The sequence below is a fragment of the Rhinolophus ferrumequinum genome, chromosome 19 (genome assembly GCF_004115265.2).
Source record: "Rhinolophus ferrumequinum isolate MPI-CBG mRhiFer1 chromosome 19, mRhiFer1_v1.p, whole genome shotgun sequence".
NCBI lineage: Eukaryota > Metazoa > Chordata > Mammalia > Chiroptera > Rhinolophidae > Rhinolophus > Rhinolophus ferrumequinum.
The window spans coordinates 53825559-53846390 of NC_046302.1; the positions used below are offsets into that span (position 1 = coordinate 53825559).

Genomic DNA, 20832 nt, shown 5'->3' on the forward strand with positions numbered 1-20832 from the left:
CTGGTATGATTAACAAGATGTGCTTATTATTATTTTTTTTAACGCTGTGGGGGGCAGGGGGGGAAGTTCAGAGTTGTATTTAAGCCAGAACAGTCCCCAAGGTAATCAGAACACTCACTCCTTGCTGTATAGAAAAAAAAATATGTTATTTTCCATTTCTTTTACTAGTAGGTTCAATCTGCTCTTATAAAACGTTACATGTGTTTTTCTATTTTTTTACTTCAGTTTATCATTACTTTTATAAAATGCTTAATTGACTTATGATTATAGATGTCTGAGAATTCTTTTGATTTGTAATGGAACAAACAATCTTAAAGCCTCAAAGAAATTTGAATATGGGTTTGTTTTTTAGAGTTTATGCAACAGGACTCAGTGGGAGACTTGGGACTCTGAGGTCAGATCTTACATGCTGCCAAAGATTGTTAGAAATTTAAAAGGAGATCTGGCTTTCATAAACATAATGAACAAGCGGAACTCAACATTTGAATTTAGACTTCTTCCAAAATATTAGTTACTTTCTTTTTCACATTTTCCATTTTAATTTTAGCATTTGAATAGCAAAATAATTGTCTTGATTCTATTCTTATGTGTCCTGAATTTTTGGAAATGGAAATAAATATGTTCAAAGATGATGGGGACAGTGGTTGGCGTTGGGTTTTGTTTTTTTTTTCCCCCAAGACCAATTATCTTTGTGTTTTTAATGCTCATTATTTTGAAGCAGGCTAAGAGAGTTTTGTTAGTTATCTATTTAAATTTAACATTTTTATAAAGACAAGAAAGGTAACTGTTTATTTTTTCAAGCAAATGATCATTATTTGTGTGTGTGTGTGTGTGTGTGTGTGTGTGTGTGGACAAACAGGACAATTGACAGCTTGTCAGAAGACTTGTTAAGGTCTTGGCAAACCATTTGTTTGCTGAGCCTCATGCTTTTATTTCTGTCCAGAGATGTATAGTTGATAATGAAATTCTGATAATCTGAAGGTGATTGTTTCAATGAGCATTAATTTCATAAGACAAGGAAACATCTGGAGAATTTAATCTGGGTGGTTGGATAACTAAAGGAGGTATCAACTAGTGCATCGTGGTAAAATGAATGTACTCTTAATCCTCTGATTGACATTTGGATTGAGATTTACTGACTCCTGTTTCCTCGTTTTATATCCTTTACTTTTCCCGTTGAGCCTGACTTCAATGGGTAAATTTTAATATTTTGTTTCGAAAGTACCTATACGTTTGTGTAAAGTTACACAAAATTGTGATGGATGACAATAATCGATCATTTGAGAAGATGATTTTAGTAGTCATGTTTTGTGTTTCCGTATTGCTGCATAACAAATTCTGCCAAAATTTAGTGGCTTAAAACAGCACTTATTATCTCAGAGTTTCTCAGGCAGGAATCATATGCCCTCTGGCCACAGATCTCTCAAAGGGCTGCAATTAAAGTGTCAGCCAGCGTTGCAGTGGGCTTTGGGCTCCACTTGGGGTGGCCCACTGCCAAGCCCCCTCAAACGCTCGTGGGCAAGATGTAACTTCCCACGAGCTGTTGGCCAGAGGCCTCCCTCAGTTCCTTGTCACACGAACCTCTCCAGAGGAAAGTTCGTGATATGGCTCTTGGTTTCATCAGAGTAACCAAGAGAAGACGCAATAGAGAGAGTGCTAGCAAGATGGAAGTCTCATTCTTTCATAAGCTAATTTCAGTCACTTTTGCAATCTGATAGTTTTGAGGTTGATACCAAAAAAAGGAATTCAGCATTGAGACGGCAAAGGACTTGAGCATAAAAATGCCCCAATTTGGTACATAATTTTTCAATCTCTTTCTTATTTTGCGTTTTTCTCTTGGTTTCTCACTTTTCCTGGCACCAGAATGCAAAAACCAATAAAAACCTCTTTACTCTCTAATATGTAGATTCAGTATTATTTATTACAAAAGTGCATAGTAAACATTGACATTTTAATTGTTAGGGTACAGATATTTTAAAATAGTAGGAGAAAGGTTCAGTTTACTCAATATTAGAGTGGAAATCTCATTTGTCTTTGGGGTAGTTGAAGTCCCCGACTAACTAGTCAAATGTTTTGTGTTACAGAAACTGCAAATGTTTCGTTAAATTCTTTACCCTTCAGGTTTAGACTCAAGAGTAATTTAAAGGAAATTCCATCCATATGTTTATAATTTAATATGTTAGACTGTTTTTTTTTAATTTTCTGTATTTGATGTGCAAGAACTCTCTTGAGCTGCTTCTTTCGGGGATCTGTTAGCAAGAGTAGACTAAGTCACAAAGCGAAGATTCCAGTTTGGAATTCAACATACATCAGTGATGGATAGGTCCTGACCAATACCAAGAAGTTTTCTCATTTTGAATCTAAATGCCACAAGTACAGAGTTGGAGATGACTCGGTGGCATTGAGGAGCACTGAACATAATCCTGGTTAATGTTAATTCAGAGTCAACAACTTTTCTTCCTCTTAAATTTTACTTTATTTGGGAAGAATTGTTCGTATTTTTGGTAAATCTATAAAATTTCCTTATCTTACTATTGAGTATTTAATGAGAGTGAATTTGTAGTGAACGATTTCAACCACACAACTTTATCTACACCAGATCTGTCAAACAATTTTTAAATCTCTAGTCTTTTAATGTCCAAGTCCTGTTCTTTTTTTACCATGGCATAAATCATTCTTAATAAGCATGCATGATTTGGATGTAACGATATAATCTTAATGTATAGTAGTTATTATGAATTTATGGTTTTCAGTGAAATGAACACTTATGGAGGACTTGATATTCTATGGAGACCTTTTATATTTTTTGAACCTGAAAAAAGACTTTATAAGCATGTGACATGAACCTTTAAAACAATGGCACATAAAAGTTCATATCCAAAACATATTGAACGTAACTATGATTTCCTCTTAAGTCTTTGTTTGTTCCTGTATAATTGTAGTGAAAATGGATCAAACAGAAAAATGATTTGACATGGAGGAATTATTTCTTCCAAGTACTGCCGTCATTCCTATATATACACAAAAATTTTTCTCAATCTGCTAAATAATATTAAGATCACATACAACTAGGCTAAAAAATATATGTGTGTACTGTGTGTATGTGTGTATATACACACACGTATACATGTGTATATACATACACATGTATACGTGTGTGGTATACGATTTTTGAGGTGGCCTGGGGAAGGCACTTTAAGGGTATCAAAATGTGATTCCTTAATTTCCCTCTTTTGAACAAGCAGTTAATGTGCGTGGAGGAGAGCTGAGCTCCAAACGAGTATTTTCTGAGGCCAAGCGTGTGAGAAGAGCGCGAGGAGCTTTGGTGCCACCACCTTCTTCTTCGCCCAGTTTCCTGGCCTTGAGGTTTTTCTTTTATAAGAAGCTCCAGAAGGTGGTACTGGCAGCTGAGTTCTGTGGCCTTCAGGATGGTGTTGGGGGTTGAAAGTAATTCTTTACCTCAGCCTGCACTCCCTAAATTAAGCGGCCAGGAGACCACACACTTTGCTGTGATGTGTGGGTCAAGATGCTGGCATTTATCCTGAATATTTGTGAAAGCAACGATTGGGTAAAGGGACCATAGCTCTGAGCTTGGAGATGAAAGATCTGACTTAAGTCCTGTGTCTGCCACTTAGCAGGTTTTCTGACATTTGTCCAGGCATCCACAGCTACCCAACAGAACTTCTGTAAGCATCATGCAAAATGTACATTAAAAGTACCTTTATAATAGATACGTCATGCAGTTGTAAAGAGTTATTACATCTGGACGTTGATGTTTGAAATTCTACTGTTAGCATTTTAGTTTAGAGGATACTGTTATGCTCTTAGTTTAAACTTTCACTGCCTCTTAAAACTTAAATACTCAGAGCAGGAGAACACCTTGAAATCCAAGGATCTGAGGGAAGAGAGTGCTACTCCCAAGGTCCTAAGGTGGGAATGACCCTGTGGAAATTCAGCAGGACTGGAGCAAGAAGGGAAGGGAATAGAAGGGATGGGATGGTAGGAACCAAGGTTAGGGAAGGAGGCTGTTGCTAGCCCATGTGAAAGTGAGCCGGTGGTTAAACATTTTAATGTTATTCTAACTGTAAGAGGGAGGCGTTGATAAATTTTAATTAGAGAGTTATGGAATCTTATTTACAATTTTAAAAAAGATTCTTTGACTGCTGTATACCAAGTAGACAGAGAGAAGTGTTAGTAGGTATTTCAATATCAGTGATGTTGATTGACAGGTGTGGTGGCTGTTTCTATGGGAGAGAGGCAATGGAGGTGGAAAGAAGTGCATGTATCTCGGAAATAATTTGAAGGAATGAGATGATGGCACTTGCTGACTCGATGTGGGTCAGAGAGAAACTGTGTCTTTGACTTGAGTGTCGGATGGATGGTTATGCCATTTACTGTAATGTTAACAATGGGAAAATAAAATTGCAAAGGGCTGGGGAGGACGCGTTCAATTTGGTCAATTTGATTGAAGTTGAGGGGGCGAGTCCTGTCAGACATCCAGATGGAGATAAGGAAGAACTGCTGCCCTATGCGAGTCGAGAGCTCAGGGAGGATTAAAGGACTAGACATACGAACTTGGCAGTCGGTGGCAAAGACTTAGCGTCATCAAGCTTCGGAATCTCCGATATTTAGAGAGGAGCAGAGGGGAGAAACAAAGGAGACCAAGAAGCAGGAGGCAGCAGAACAATCGGAAGCGTGTGGTGATAAGGCAAACAAATGTGTTTGAAGAGCAAAGGATTTTCAACTCGTTGGAATACGGCTGAGGTCAAGATAGACGAGGATGAAAAAGTTGCATCTGGTTTGGCAATACTGAGGTCATTCGTGACCTTGGCAAGTGGGATTTCGGTGGAACGGAGTGTGCAGATTTCCAGTGGAATCGGGTTGAGGAGAGAATGGGATGTGAGGAAATGAAAGCAGTGACAATGAACAACACGTTAGACACACTGTCTCTTTTGTCATGGGAGTGGGGAAATGGAACATCACTTGGTGGGGAAGGTGGTAATGACACAGTCAGCTGGTATGCTGAAGGGAATGATCCAAGAGAGAGGGAAAATTCATGTGATACCCTGAAACCACCGTTTTCCAAAGCTATTAATATCCCCATTTTATAGACGATAAAACTTCTTCACATAGTTTAATTAAGTTTCTAAGGTCGCAAGATGGCAAATGAGAAAGCAAGAATTTGAACTCATATCTATGTGGTTTCAAAGTCCGGTGTCCTTTCACTGTGTCACCTGTTGTAGCCTGAATACTAACCCGGAGAGAGGCTCACATCCTAATCTCTGGAACCCTTAACATGTTTCTTTGTATGGTGAAAGAGATTTTGCAGGTGTGCTTAAGCTTAGCATTTTGAGATGGGAAAGGACCCTGGATTATCCGGGAGGGTCCACTGTAATCGCAAGAGTCCTTACAAAGAACGAGAGGCAGATCGGTGTTAGCAGGAAGATACGTGGTGATGGGAGGGAAAGATTGCAGTGATGTGATGAAGGGCTCTTGAGCCAAGGAATGCAGGCAATTTAGAGACCAGATAATGGATTTTCCCCTCAAAGCCTCTAGAAGAAACCAATCCTGCCTACACCTTGATTTTTAGCCCGGAGAGATTTATTTTGGGCTTCTGAGCTTCAGAAATGTCAGATAATACATTTATTATTTTAAGCCATTAAGTTTGTAGTTATTTGCTACAGCAGCGATAGGAAACTAATATACCACCTTGGCCATGTTTATTATGTACAGAATTATCTATTGCCCCTTAGCTCAGGTTAAATTATTTTATCATGGCAGTGTATAATGATTAGACTGAATAAATAAATTAAATACTAACTTTTATATTTAAACTATTGCTTTCGTTGACCATCAAGACGAGGATGGCATTCTTACACAACTTCTTGGGGAGGTATTTTTGAAACTTCTGAAGATGACTGTGGCAAATATTTTGGGTCTTAGGCCCTCAATAGCCCTTGACAAAGAATAGCTACAAATCTAAGGGCTTCCAAGTAGCCTCTTAAACTCCAGGGGCTGTAGGCTCCTTAAATCTGGCCTTTCTCTTGCCCAGGAAAACACCTATCTTGCTCCATCTTTTCTAGATGTTCTCTATCACATTTGATGAATCAGAAATCTTGTATTTTGGGTGGTTGGGTCGTTTATAGAGTTTTCTTTGATTTATAATTCAAAAGGGTGAATTTTAATCTCTGCCACCAATGTGGTCATAGCTCTTTATACTGATAATTAAATTCCAGGTCATATATAATAAATAAAACTTAAACAATATCAACTCATACATGCTTTATATGAATATCAGTCTGCTTCAGCAAGTAGGGTGAGTGAAGGCTGCATAGGTCTGGCTCACAAAAGTCTAAATACATTGTAAACTGCTGCTTCTGATTCCAATTTTTTCTGTTAGTTTTTTGAAGGGGGATACATTTTAGCCAATTTGGATTATTAATGTAAATAATGTACTACTGGGAAAGTGAATTTTTTGTTGTTGTTAAAAAATTTTATAACTGCTTTTCAAAAGTAAATATGGCAACCATTTGGGCTGTGTTCTCCAAACTTAATTAGTAAGTCTGTGAAAACTTTCCAGAGACCTAACATAGAGTAGTTTGGAAGCTTTGCACATTCCATCAGATGGGTGTGAGAAAATATTACTGAATCATACTGACATAAAAGGACTTTCTCTTGTTCAGTACAAAGTATAACCAGATCTGGGAAGAATTCTTTACGAGCAAGTGTGAGTAGGGTCCATAGCTTAGGAATTCTGCTGAGGGAATGCATAGGAAAATAGGGATAGTTTGTGGTTTTGTTCACTGAAACTCTGAAATGAACATAAATATTGAAAAATGTTGATGAATTTGATATTAAGTAAAATCTGTAATTTTAACAAATAACTTTAAAAAATGCATACCCCCTATCTCTTAGCACCACCTGGCTTGTAGTGGAACTGAAATAGGAATTGTTTCATAGGGTCATTTGCTCTCATATTGTAAATTAAAGATAACTGTAACTTTGATTTATTAGCTATGTGCTCTTCTGGACTTTATTTTAATATCTTTTAAACAAATATCTATGGGAACAGTTACACTGTCCTCTATATTATTTAAATTCTATAAAATTATAGAAAATGATTTTTATACCCATTGGACAATTAAGTTCACGAACTCACCCTAGAAAAAGTGCTACATACCACAATGCTGAATCACTACTGTCACCGTCTAAGTACTCCACTTTGGAAGCTATGCACTGATGCCAGTGCCAAGTCCACCCTTCAAAGAAATTTTGGAACTCTTTTTCTGGAATGGCCATCAGAGCTGTCATTGTATCACCCTTCATGTCCTAAATGTCTTCAGAATGTCTTCCTTTCAATATTTCCTTTATTTTTGGGTAAAGAAAGAACCCACTGGGGGTCAGATCAGGTGAATAGGGAGGGTGTTCCCATACAGTTATTTGTTTACTGGCTAAAAATTCCCTTACAGACAGTGCTATGTGAACTGGTGCATTGTCGTGATGCAAGAGCCACAAATTGTTGGTGAAAAGTTCAGGTTGTTTTCGTCTCACTTTTTCACACAGTCTTTTCAGCACTTCCAAATAATAAACTTGGTTATCTGTTTATCCAGTTGGTTCAGATTCATAATGAATAATCCCTCTGATATCAAAAAATGTTAGCAACATCATTGCAACAAATTCATGAACTTAATTGTCAGAGCTTCTATTCCAGATTCAGGGTCACCTGTCCAACTTTGAAAAGTGGTGGGATCTTTGACATGACCAAGTTTCACAGTGTTCTTTCCAATAAAATATGCTGTCTGTTCGCCACCTGGAATAGTAGCAAGATTATCTTATATGAAAATAAGATTTGATGGAGCTCTATAATTCCCCCACAGCTAATACTAATTTCATTTTTGGCTCAAGGTCTCAACGAATGTTTTGGCTTATTTATTTGGCATTATTAAATTGGATTAAATTGCATTGGAATATTGCAATAGTTTTTGGTTTGTTCACTGAAACTTTGAAATAAACATAAATATTAAGAAATGCTCAGGAATTGAACAAATGTCAGGCTTCCAAACAAATAGGTATTAAGTAGCATAGAGTATATATAGATATATATCTATATATAGATATAGATATATATACATATATAGATATATATACACGTATACCGTGTTTCCCCAAAAATAAGACCTAGCCGGACAATCAGCTCTCATATGTCTTTTGGAGCAAAAATTAATATAAGACCCGGTCTTATGTAAGACCGGGTCTTATGTAATTTAATTAATATAATATAATACTGGGTATAATATAAAAGTTTGGGTCTTAATATAATATAAGACCGGGTCTTATATTAATTTTTGCTACAAAACATGCATTAGAGCTGATGGTCTGGCTTGGTCTTATTTTCGGGGAAACACAGTGTGTGTGTGTGTGTGTGTGTGTGTGTACACACATACACACACACACACACACACACACATATATATATATATATATATATGGAAGAAATATACTTAAACTGTGAACTCAGATATTAGATAAACTGCTGTTATATCTTAATATTTGTTCACTGAATGAGACATTTGAGGAATATTTTTAGGCAGCATTTTCTTGAACCTATTGGCAGCCCCAAGAACTACACAAGGGTAGTTAAATTATGTTATATCCTCCAAGAAATTCTAGATTATCTGAACCTAAATTTGTACTTGGCAGGAAAAGCACTCTAACAGCTTCAAGATGATCGGCCTGCCAGAAAAGAGAAATTTTATTTTTCCAAGGCTCATTACAAATTATACATTGGCACTTTATAAAATGGATTGTGGATTGTGGATTGTGGATTTTGGATCTTTCTTTATTCCTTTATTCATATTCCAAAGAAGTATGATGAATCGCTTTATACCTCTGACGTATAAGGTAGTTTTTTCTTCTTCAAACACACAGGAAACATTGCTATTGTCTGAGAATAATATCAAGATATGATTTGGAAATAGTATTCTGAAATAGTTTATTTTAAAAGAAATGAAGTTAATTTTTATCATTGAGTATTAACTAAGAAAAATATTTTTCTCAAATAACGTTTTACTTACTGAAAGCCTAAACTAAAGAAAAGACATTACATTGATTTGAAACAGTGATACACGGCTTCAACTACACTAGTTAAGAGTAAAACGTCAAAGAGACAGGAAGCAGTGAAGAGTCAGCTAAAAATAGGCAGGGCTTATCATCTGAAATCCAGGCCAATTCTTTAAAATAAAGATGATTTCTATCTGATCAGTTAACACAATTGGTAATTTAGTAATGATTCTTGGCAAACAAATATATTTGTTTTTAAATGTTTGCGTTTATGCTTGCCTGATATGACAGTGCTTTTGGAAAAGGAAGTATCTAAGCTTTAAGATACAGGCAACATGTACAGATTTATTTTACATTATTTAGTTGCCTTCTTTGTGCAAGTATTTCCTGCCTCTGTATGATTCAAAAATCTCACATTCACAGTAACAAATGTAGACTCTAACTGTTTGTATCATTTGCCAAAGTGTATGTATTTTTAAATATAGTACTTAACCATGGGCAAAACTGGAACTCTATAGAAATGAGGTCATATAGGCATTCACTAGAATGGTTTCACTTACATCACTGTCACAACTGCAGTTTTCACTTTTAATAGTTCATGTTTTCTTGCAAAGCATCCCTAAAAATACATTATTTTTTTCTGTTTTATACCCATACAAAATGTATGGTTTTATACCAATCCTTTATGCATGCTTGACAGGCCACATTTTAAAATACAATATGATGTTTTACTTTCCTGAATATTAAAAATAGATCATTCCCCTCCACCCCTTTTTATCAGAGTGTATGGTGTCATATCTGTAGTAACAGCTGTTCCTTAGCATTATGTTTTGAATCTGTATTAATTTATTTTCTCCTTGCTTATGGCTTTTATTAACATTATTGTGTATGTACTAGAGGTCCTGTACTTCTCAGGAAAAAAGAAATCTAAGAAGAGTTTCATTTAGAATTAATTTCCTATAAGTTAATGGAAAGCAATGACTATAAACAATAAAACAAAAATCCCTTTCGACCTGATTTTATTTTCCCTGATAGTGTAGCTTTTGCCAAAAATGCTTTTATTTCTGGTCCACTTTATTCTTCAGATAATATACATAAGCCTCACTTCTGAGAGACTTCTGTAACTAACTCTATAGGTATGTGTTGAATCACAATACACTGATTATTTCTTTCAAAGACAATTGAAATTGATGATTGTTCATTTGATTTATTGCTTTTGGTTAGTAACAAGGTCCCAGGATAGCAGAAGCCATGTTCACTATCACAGAGGAGGCCAAAGTTGGATTTTCTGCTCAGATGCAGAGCCTCTAAGCGATGGAGGAGAGTCCCACTGGCTCTGCCTGAAGGAGGTGGAGCGGGGGAGTGGGTGTGTGGAGAGAAAAGACGGTGCTACTGAACAGTGGTCAAGCTGCCTGAGGGATATTGCTGAGGCGAGGTTTGTGTCCGCAGCAGACCCAGCAGGGAGGTGGAAGCATGTGGCATTGGGGCAGCATGGCAGAGAGGTGTTGAGAGGGACGGACAAGCCCCAGACTTAGCAGTTCCTTAAGCTGTGATGAGGAGATTGAATTCACTCAAAGCACAATGTCAGGGCCATTTGACTAATTGTAGTGTGATTTATTGGGAGATAGTTGAGCATAAAAATATTCAGAATGGAAGTCTGCCAAATATTTTTATGAAACAGTCTAAAAGATGATCTCCCTAGAGTGAAACCACATAGGGTGAAGCTATAGATTTTTGATATGGTGAGGCAGTGGCTCTGATTTCAAATTTCCTTCATTCCCAAAATGGGTCAGGCCCTTGGAAGAAGTGTATGACTCAGGCTGCTTCCATTAGAACCCTCAGCCCTAGTTCCGCATCCCTTGGATGGAGATAATAGCACCGAGTGCTTCACTGAAGAACGTTAATGTGATCTAAAATGGAGATGGCACTTTTATTAAATGAAATTCAGAACTTTTTTGTAAATTTCGTTTCTCTAGTGCTATCCCAATTTTTTTTTTAAGTATACCATCATTTCTCTTTCAAAAGAGAGAAAAGAAACTGAAAAAAATTAATACAATATGCCAAGGTGATATATTAGTGACTTGTATAGGACTGAGGAAAACTGTCGCCGTGCCTAAGAGACAGCCTGGGCCGGCCAGTCCGCAGCCCGTCTCCTTTTATAAATAAGGATAGAGTCAAAGGCAGTTTGTGTAGAATTTGTCCAGGATCGCCTGTGTAGAAAGTGGCTCAGACAGAACTTGAACCTGTAGAGTCGGGGGCCCAGTGTCTTACACATTAACCTCCTCTTTAGTGAGAAACAGTATGGTTAGTAATATTACCTATACACGTATAGCCACCAATTTTTTTTATTTGGTAATGTTCTATGTTCAAAAGTCCTTGGAGTAATCATGGTAGCCTGACTGTACGAACGTTTTTTAACAGCTTCCCTGCGGTGTGATTGATACAGAACCCTTCATCTATTTAATGTATACAATTTGATAAGTTTGGACATAAGCATGTTCCCATGAAACTGGCACTGTAATCGAGGTGATAAACATATCCATCACCTCCGAGAGGTTCCTCATGGTCCCCGCTCCATTTTTTGGTGGTGAGAACACTACAGAAATTAGAGTAAGAAACTAAAGAGTCAATAGCATTAAAATATTTCTTCATACATCAAAGGCTTTGTGCTACAACCAGTGACAAATACTTCTACAGTCATCTAAAATAAAACATGAAATGTACACATACATGTATAGGGAAAACTAATGATGTAATAAATACACATGAGGATTAAATGTCCTGTTATACTTGCTTGAGAAACACTTTAGAATAGGAAATGCTATTCAAGTTCAAGGACTGAACGATTAAACCCAACTCCATTTTGTTTAGTCAGATGTGAAAAAATACATAGTTAATTGGTAGGCAAGATCTCAATGTACCAGAATCCAATTATATAGTCTTCAAAACACTAGTGAAATAAAAGTTAATGAGACATTTTAAAAGACATTACAATTTTATGGTACTGATTTATTTTGAAAAATAGCAAGGATAAATGTAAATTTAATATGCTGAAATAAATTTTCTGTCTTCATTTTGGAATTTCAACTAAAAGGAATGATTCATTAAATAGTGAATAATGAATATGTATATAAACATATATATAATAATTGGTGTGTTTTTAATTAAAAGTTCCTTTTGTTCTTTTCTTTTTTAATATTGGTCTTGGTTTACTAATTATCCAAGAAATGTGGTTGGCTATATTCTCATTGCCCTCTAAATTATGGTAAATGAAGGGAACAATTGCTCCAAATCAGCATTAGTTAAGATATGATTGAACATATACCAATGCTAACAAAAGTAATTACAAACATGAACCCATACTATTGTAATAAGTATTACAGTAAGGAGTGAATTTGTTTGGCACCTCTACAAAACACTTGTTAAAATGTGTTATTTTTTTCTACAACTCAAAGTGATATACATTTAATATTATATAGTCATATTTTTTACTGAACAGAGACTTATTTTGTAAGTTGGTGGTATAATGAAACCCCTTCAGTTGGTTAAATGGATGGTTCACAAAGAGACAGTTTATGATCTGTAACTATATACAAGCAAATGAAAAAACTGAGAGGAATTAATGTCATGCACAGAAAACGTTATTTATACCAGAAGATCTTATTTGGTAATAAAAATGGGTAACCTTGCAAAAACATGGAATTTATTCATTTTAAGCATTTATTTTAAAGATTCTAATTGCTATATCCTCAATATAGCAGTGTTGCTATGCTGAATAAGTAATAGACATGTTTTTTGATTAAGAAGTGTTTACATTAAAGACAAATTAATTTGTCTTTTGGTACTTTATATTGAAAGGTGTTTTTAATTTCTCTACGAAGCTTTGAAATTGCTAAGACTCTGTTCAGCATTATCTATGCTGTGAAGACTCTTCATTTCTAAAAGACAGTTCATCACTTCCTTAGCTGGGCTCTTAGAGCACCTTGTCTGCCCCCTAGGACTTGACACATAATATGTACTAAAGAAAATTGATGAATAAATATAGTTTTATACTGTGAATTATGTATTTTTTTCTTATATATGCTTTTCTCATTCTCTGGACTATAAAATCTTCAAGGACCAGGACCATGTGTTATTCAAAATATTTTATTTTTATAACTTAACATAATGTTAACCATAGTTGGAGTTAATTCATGTATTGTTAATAGTTAGATACCCTTTTGACTACAAGTAACAGAAAACTCAATGACCATCGCTTTAAGTGAATGTAGGTAATTATTCTTATAGAGCAAGGAAACCAGAGGTATTCATTCTAGGTTTCACGTATAACTCAATCATTAAATTCTTTTCATCTTTCTGTTCCACCATGTTAAATATTACAGGTGGCTGTTACACCCACCTTCTTTCAGAATCATGTCTTTTTTCAGGCAAGAAGAAAGCAAGGAAAAAGCGGTTTTCATTCTGATGTTTTTAAATTTTTGTAGACTGGAAACTTTCCCAGCAGCCTTTCCCTCACCTCTCACGAGTAGAACCAGGTCATATGCTTCCTTGAGACCAGTGAGTGTTCAATAACATGGAAGTCATCATGAAAGATTTAGACCAATCATGGTTGAGTCTCTGGGACTGGGGCAGGGGCTTATCCTCTAAGAGATCAATAGATTCTGCATTCAACCTGAACAATTGTTCTTTAGTTAACAGGGGAAATGGGGACCATTGAGTTGTGAATGGATGATGTATGTTAAAATAAATATTACATGAATAGAATTAGATTTGTTAAAATGAATTAATCATTTCATATGTTATCCACAATTGCATCTTTGTATTTTTATTTTGGTTTGTTTGGCAAGATTCAATATGAGCAATTCCTGTTTCCTTGGGGATAATTACAAATCATAAATTCCTTATATGTTTAGCTATGCTGGAAAAGTAAATATGCTCTATTGAAAAGATGCATTGTTCTCATCAACACTACTTTTTTAATGCAAGCCTTGCTCTTAGAATTGCACGGAAAATTCAAATATTAATTATGTTTCCTGGTTTTTCTTAGGCCTGAAAAGATAAGTATGAATTTAGATTCCATTTACCGGTTAATTGAGGAAACACAGATCTTCCAGATGCAGCAGTCATCAGTTAAACCACCTTGTGACATGGTAGCGTCTGCCTCGTGCCCCCGCGATACCTGTAATTCCTGTGTGCCACTTGGTGGGCTACGGTCTCATGCCACTCACAACTACTGTGCTCGCTCAAGCAACGCCACCGAATGGGATATTTGTGAAGAACTTCGCCTGCGGGAACTTGAAGAAGTCAAAGCCCGAGCGGCTCAGATGGAGAAGACCATGCGCTGGTGGTCAGACTGCACTGCCAACTGGAGAGAAAAGTGGAGTAAAGTTCGAGCTGAAAGGAACAGTGCCAGGGAGGAAGGAAGACAACTCAGAATAAAATTAGAGATGACAATGAAAGAATTGAGTGCACTGAGAAAGAAGCAGAGTTTGCCACATCAAAAGGAGGTGTCAGAAGCTAGTGTGACCCAGGACCTGAAGCGTCCTGGTTTCATAGAAATGTCCTATGCACAAAGGGACCAATTTCAAATTGGTTCCCAAACATGTGAATCTATCAGAGAGTGTTTTGTGAAAAGAGAATTTCCTACAAAGGAGAACACAAATAGTAAGGTAAGGGAAAAAACCCTCAGAGGAATCCAGAGATTGTCGCTTATGGAAATGCCCTATATAGAGATGGAGAGGAAGGGGAGAATTATAAACCCAGTAGTGACTGTGTTTGCATGGCCTGCCATAACTAAGTACCACAGACTGGGTGGCTTCAGCATCAGGAATTAATTTTCCCACAGTTCTAGAGGCTGGAAGTCTGAGATCAAAGTGTCAGCAGGTTTGGTTTCTTCTGAGGCCTCTCGTTGACTTAGAGACGGCCGTCGTCTCCCTGTGTCTTCACATAGTCTTTTCTCTGTATGTGTCTGTGCCCTAGATTCCTCTTCTTCTAAGTGTTCCGTCATGAGGCCCATCCTAATCACTTCATTTTAACTAAATGACCTCCTTGAGGACCCTGTCCCCAAATACAGTCACAGTCTGAGGTCCTGGAGGAATTTTGAGGAAGCATAGGAATTTTGAGGGGAGAAAATTTTGAGGGGACAAAATTCAACCCATATTAGTGATCTTAAAAGTATTTTTTAGCAAAAATTAACCCAGCATTTTTTAATGGGAAAAGAAAATATTTGGAGAGATTTCTCTCCATTTATCCTAATTATGTCAGTAATAATACATTATTGTGTGAACATTTAGTGTGGTTGGGACTGTGGCTTCACAGTGAATTCCTGTAAAATGGGAACCACAGGCAAATACCTTTAAGCAATGCTTCCCATACTCTTGGAATTTCTTGGTATACTGAGAATCTTGAAGTTCCTGAAAATTCTGCACAAAATAAACTTTTAAAATCTTTTATTTAGTCTAGCAGTTCATCCACGTATTTATCTATGAATCACTTCCCTTCCTTTAACTTGGTAACTATTATTAACACCCATACTTTAGGAAACTTTTCTCTTTTCACAGGATCAGTTTATATTGTTATTCCGTTCTAGGTAATTCCATCTCTAAAAACATAAAATTGCTCTAAAATTTTAAGTCTTTCCATGATATATGGACGTTATGGTAAATATAACCTAAATTTCATTCTAAATGAAAAATTTTAAAGATTGCAATAATCTAAATCACTTATGCTTATTCAGTCTTCCAGGTTTGTTTATTTATTTTTTTAAAAATATGACATCTAGTCTGTTAGTCCCACTGTGTATATGTTTGGGAAAATGCTATACATTCTCAAAATGCCATTGTATTTATGTATGCATGTCAATGTAGTGATGGAAATGAGGGCATATAGCTTACATAGTTTCTCTGAATGTACAAATTATTTATTATTACAAGTAATAGATACTACATTTGAAAATGTGAAAGATTCCCCACGTAAATTTTTCTGAGAAATTATCAATATCTTGTGACTTTATTTGGAATTTTTTTGTATCCTCAGTGTCAAGAAGAGATCATACATAGTACATATTTATTAAAAGTTTGTTTTTTTAGGAAAGAAACACACTCGTAGTTAAAATTCCTTGTGATGGTAGTGAAATAAGTATAGGCTATTGAAGATGTTTCAATTAGTTGTTTTTATTTTTACCAATCCCCCTGCCAACTCTAAGCCTAATAAAAAAGATACTTATATATGAATGGATTGTCTTATCACAGTATTTTCCAGGGATAATAACACATCTTACTTTTTATTTTTCAAAATAATATACGTAATAACCCTATTAAATTTTGAGAGAATGAAGAGTCGTACTAGTAACCTAACATCCTTGTACTATTTTTAAAATAAATCACATTTTATTTGACCTTGGCTTTATCCTATAACCCATAAATTAGGGCAAATTTAAATTATAGACAAATATCTATAGCATGAGTTTGGTGAAGTTTTGGAATTATGATATAAGATTTTGAGGCAGTGTGTTACTCTGATACATGATGTTCATTTATATTAAAATGTCCCATTAAATTTTATTTGAGATTTAGCTAGTGATCTAAAAAATAGTTCAATAAACAAGCCTATTAAAACATTCAAGAATTCCTTGAAAATTCTTTCTATCTGTCCTCCAAAGATGTTAAAAAAAGAACCAGTTGGCTTTACTTTGAAACTCTCAAGTGTCTTGTGACAAAATAAACTTTAAAGAGAAATTCATAAACTCATTAAATAACTCTTTACAGCTGTTCAAGTTTATGTGTGGCTATTTTTAGCCGTCATTAGAAAAAGAAGACTTAAAGTTAAAGCAGACTTTTTGAGAAATGAACTTTATTATAATAAGAATAATAAGAACACAGGGATAAAAGTGGTTCAAGAATGCAAGCTAAAGTTTGGTCATATGACACTATTAGAGAATGATAAAGAAGTGAAAATAATGAATTTGAACCTGAATCATAACATTTATTTCCTTTCAAAAATACTGAAATGTTCTTAATGATTTTCCTACTGAGAGATATAAAATTCAACAATAATTGTTTTATTCTTTTCCTTTTAGGAAGAAGGTTTGATTTTTGACCCATTAAGATTAAATGAAGAAATGAAACTCAACCTGGATTGTCCTGATTTATTCAAGAACAGTGGTTCTGAAAACTGTGCGATGAAAGCTGGATTAAGACCGCAAGCACTAAATCTGCCTTTAGAGAATGAAGGGCCTGAAGTTTCAGCTTTGCAGGTGCAATTGGATGAGTTCCAAAAAATCTTATGCAAAGAAAGAGAGTAAGTGCTAAATCACTGCCTTCCCTTAACCAAGTCTGATTTTCAAACTTCTTTAAAGTGTTAAGTCTAGAAAACTGGCCATTTGGTAATGCATTTTATCCATGATTAGTCATTATGTTCTAATACTTAAAACATGAGTTTGATATATATACTCATTTTTTTAATTTTAAAGAGTAATTTATAATGTATTCATTATTATTCTTTTACCATAACCTTTTTGTCATCTCCAGTAGATTTGCCTCAATTATATTTGAATTATTAAGATAATATGGTTAAAATAGCCAGTGTATTATCTATCTTTTACAGCATTATAGACTTCAGTGAGTCAATAAAATGAAAATATGTTAATACTACTAAAGACAAAACACAATTTTGTGAGGTATTGACCATTTTTGGTATCTAGGGAAGAAACACCAGACTTAAGATGAAATAACCTGGATATTCATGCTGGTTCTGATATATTCCAGCTGTATTATATTGGCTTCGCCACGAGTGTGCTATTTTCTCTTCTGTAAAACTATGGATAGCGATGCTTACATTCCAGTTTTCTATTCTTTTGTGACAGAACTTCCCAAACAATGGTTATTGAAACAATAATCCTATGTATCTGTTCATGACTCTTGAGAATGGCTTTGCTATGTGTGGCTTCCGATGGGGTAGCTCAAAAGCTGCCTGGGGGCTGGAGTCATTTGAAGCCTCACTCACTCCCAAATTTGGCAGCTGATCTTGGCTGTCCTCTTGGGCCTCAGTGGTAAGCCCTGCGTGTGGCCTATCCGTGTGGCTTCTCGGCCTCCTCACAGTGTAGTGGCTAGGTTGCAAGTGAACATCTTACAGGTACAGAGAGAAATATATGGTGTTTTAATGACCTTGTCTCAACAGTCATATAGCGTCCCTTCTGCTATGGTGGAGACTGTCTCAAAGGCTGACTTGGGTTCAAGGAAGAAGGGCACCCTCAAAGGGAGGAATGTCAAGGTCATGTTATGATAAGAGCATGCAGGATGGGACCATTCTGACAGCCATCTTTGGGAAACGCAATCTGCCATGGCGTCTTCACTGATTTCTTATAAGGATCAAACACAAACAATGTCTGGGAAAGTGACCTCTAGTATGAATTATTCAATATGCTTTTTTGGTTCCTATTTGAGGGAATAGTTATAGAATATCTGATGCACTTTCAAAGGTGGTCCCCCAATTTGAAGACATTTTTCTATCTCTTTACTTATAAGACTCATAATAGGCACAATAAAAAAATGGGAGTATTACATAATATATATACGAATATAATTATATATTATATAATGGCTTCAATTTCCGTGGTTTAAAATGATTGAAACAGTGATATGTGTGCTCACAAATATTGCACAAATACTATACATTTTTCATCTGCCATTCCTTTTCTGTCAGCCAGAAGTTTCTCATTAGTTCCTCTCAAATTTATTTGTACCACTAACTCCTTTTTCAGATTCTTTGTCTATACCTCACTATATGAATAGATTGTTATAATACAATCATCTATGTATAGAACAAATATTTATTATTCTACCATCAAATATAGATTTGCAATAGAGGCAATCAATATTAGTAGAAAAGGGAATAACATTGAATTAATTTTTAGGTCTGTACCCATATAACAATTAACTTTATCTGGAACTGTAGGTTTCAGTCAAATTCTAAACTCTTGTGTTTTATTTCTTGAAGGACTTAACTTTTTTAGTGGCTGTAGACTTCTCTCAAATCCACACACAAAGTTACTTCACTGACATAATGTAATTGGAACAACATGAAATTGTTCTTTCCTAGAGGTAAACTCCCCAAGGTGCCCATTTTAATGATATGCACATGTATCCGTATTCTCTCACTCATACACATGTACACATACATGTATATGTGGCTTCCTTGGAATAAATTAACAACCTCCAAAGAAGTAAATTCTCCAGTTGTCAACAACTTCTATCTAGAAACCATAGGCCAAGGAGAAGGGGAACAGAGGTCTCTGATTGTATTTGGTCTTCTCATTCTCCGCTTTAAGAAACCATCCCGTGGGTGTTCTGTGTCCATGAATCATCATTTGCATGCAATACGCTTGGGGCAATTGTACAGTCTTTTTCTATCACAAGAGAATGTTTCCCAAGGATATAGAATATACTGTTACTATAAATCTGTCTAATCGTATAAATTCCTCCTCCTGGAATCTCAGCAGTGGGTTGGCTGGGGTTGAGAAGATGTGAATGTGTTTTTTTCTGTGTTCCCAGCTAGTGGGAAAATGCTCTTGACTGGAGCACTGGAGTCAGCCGAGAGAGCTCAGGGCGTCACCTCCGCCATTGGCACAGACTGCAACCTCCTCCCTGAATACACTAAACTTTATTACGTTATTTGCATCAGAGTGCTGTTCAGGTTTCTGTGCAATTATCTAGCATCTGCAAGCTCCTCAGGTATTGAGAACTTGTATATTTCTGATCTCTTAGGTAGAAAATTTGAGGTGAGGGCTGGACACCTGACCCTCTCAGAAACTTAGTTTAAAAACTTTGGCAATATCAAAACTTAAGTAAGGGAGACGATGAGGTAAAATATGTTGATGAACTGTTTTAACATTTAGAATTAGTTCCCAAATTAAACTGTAGATGGTACCTGTATCTCAGAAAATGTTTGCTTCCATTTAAGCTGAGCTTCAATTCTCCCTTTCAGTTTTATTTTCTTAATTTGTTTTATGTGTAAAAAGAATAGAATGCTTTAATTAGTTTGCTTTGCATCACTAACTGTTGAATTTTTTCTTAATAAAATGAGATTTAAAAATCTTAGTAAGACGGTACAGAAAATTAAAAATGCTTGAAAGATAAGCATTAGTTAGAAATCCATAAGTGTGTGTGTGTGTGTGTGTGTTTCTCAAACAATGAACAAATTGGCATGCAAGTCTGGTTAATATTATTTAATGTAATATTGTTAAAAATTTAAAAGTAAGGACTACTTTACTAATTTATTTACTGTTACTAATGCAGTAAATCTTTGCATTTTTAAAAAAAAGTAATTTGTGGCATTTATGTATTTATTCAGCTTTATTGAGATATAATTGATGAATAAAGTTAGTATATGTTTAAGACGTACAATGTGATGTTTTGATGTACATATATGTTGTGAAATGATTATCACAATGAAGCTAATTGATACATTTACCATCTACAAAGTTATCATTGTTTGTGTGAAGAGAGCACTTATGAGCTACCCTGTTAGCAAATTTTATGTATATAATACAGTACTGTCAACTATCGTCACCATGCTGTGCATTAGATTCCAAGAACTTACTCATATTATAGTGAAAGCTTATACCCTTTGAGAAACACCTCTTGACTTTCCCCACCTGCCCTGCATCTGGCAACCACTCTTCTATCATCTGATTCTATAAGTTCAACTTTTTAGATTCCACGTATAAGGGATATCGTACAGTATTTGTCTTTCTTTGGCTTATTCCACTTAGCA

General features: G+C 35.5%; 1 protein-coding gene across 2 annotated transcripts in view; it reads left to right on the forward strand.

Annotated features, from left to right (window-relative positions):
- Positions 1–20832, forward strand: part of CCDC102B (coiled-coil domain containing 102B) — a 202167-nt gene that overhangs the window by 13308 nt on the left and 168027 nt on the right. The window contains exons 2-3 of one of the 2 annotated variants that reach the window (XM_033087552.1): positions 14108–14729; positions 17138–17358. In XM_033087552.1, coding sequence (XP_032943443.1) covers positions 14124–14729; positions 17138–17358 — 827 coding nt within the window. In that variant the 5' untranslated portion in view covers positions 14108–14123. Of the gene's footprint in view, positions 1–14107; positions 14730–17137; positions 17359–20832 lie in introns of those variants that run through there. The other variant, XM_033087553.1, reaches the window with a different exon arrangement.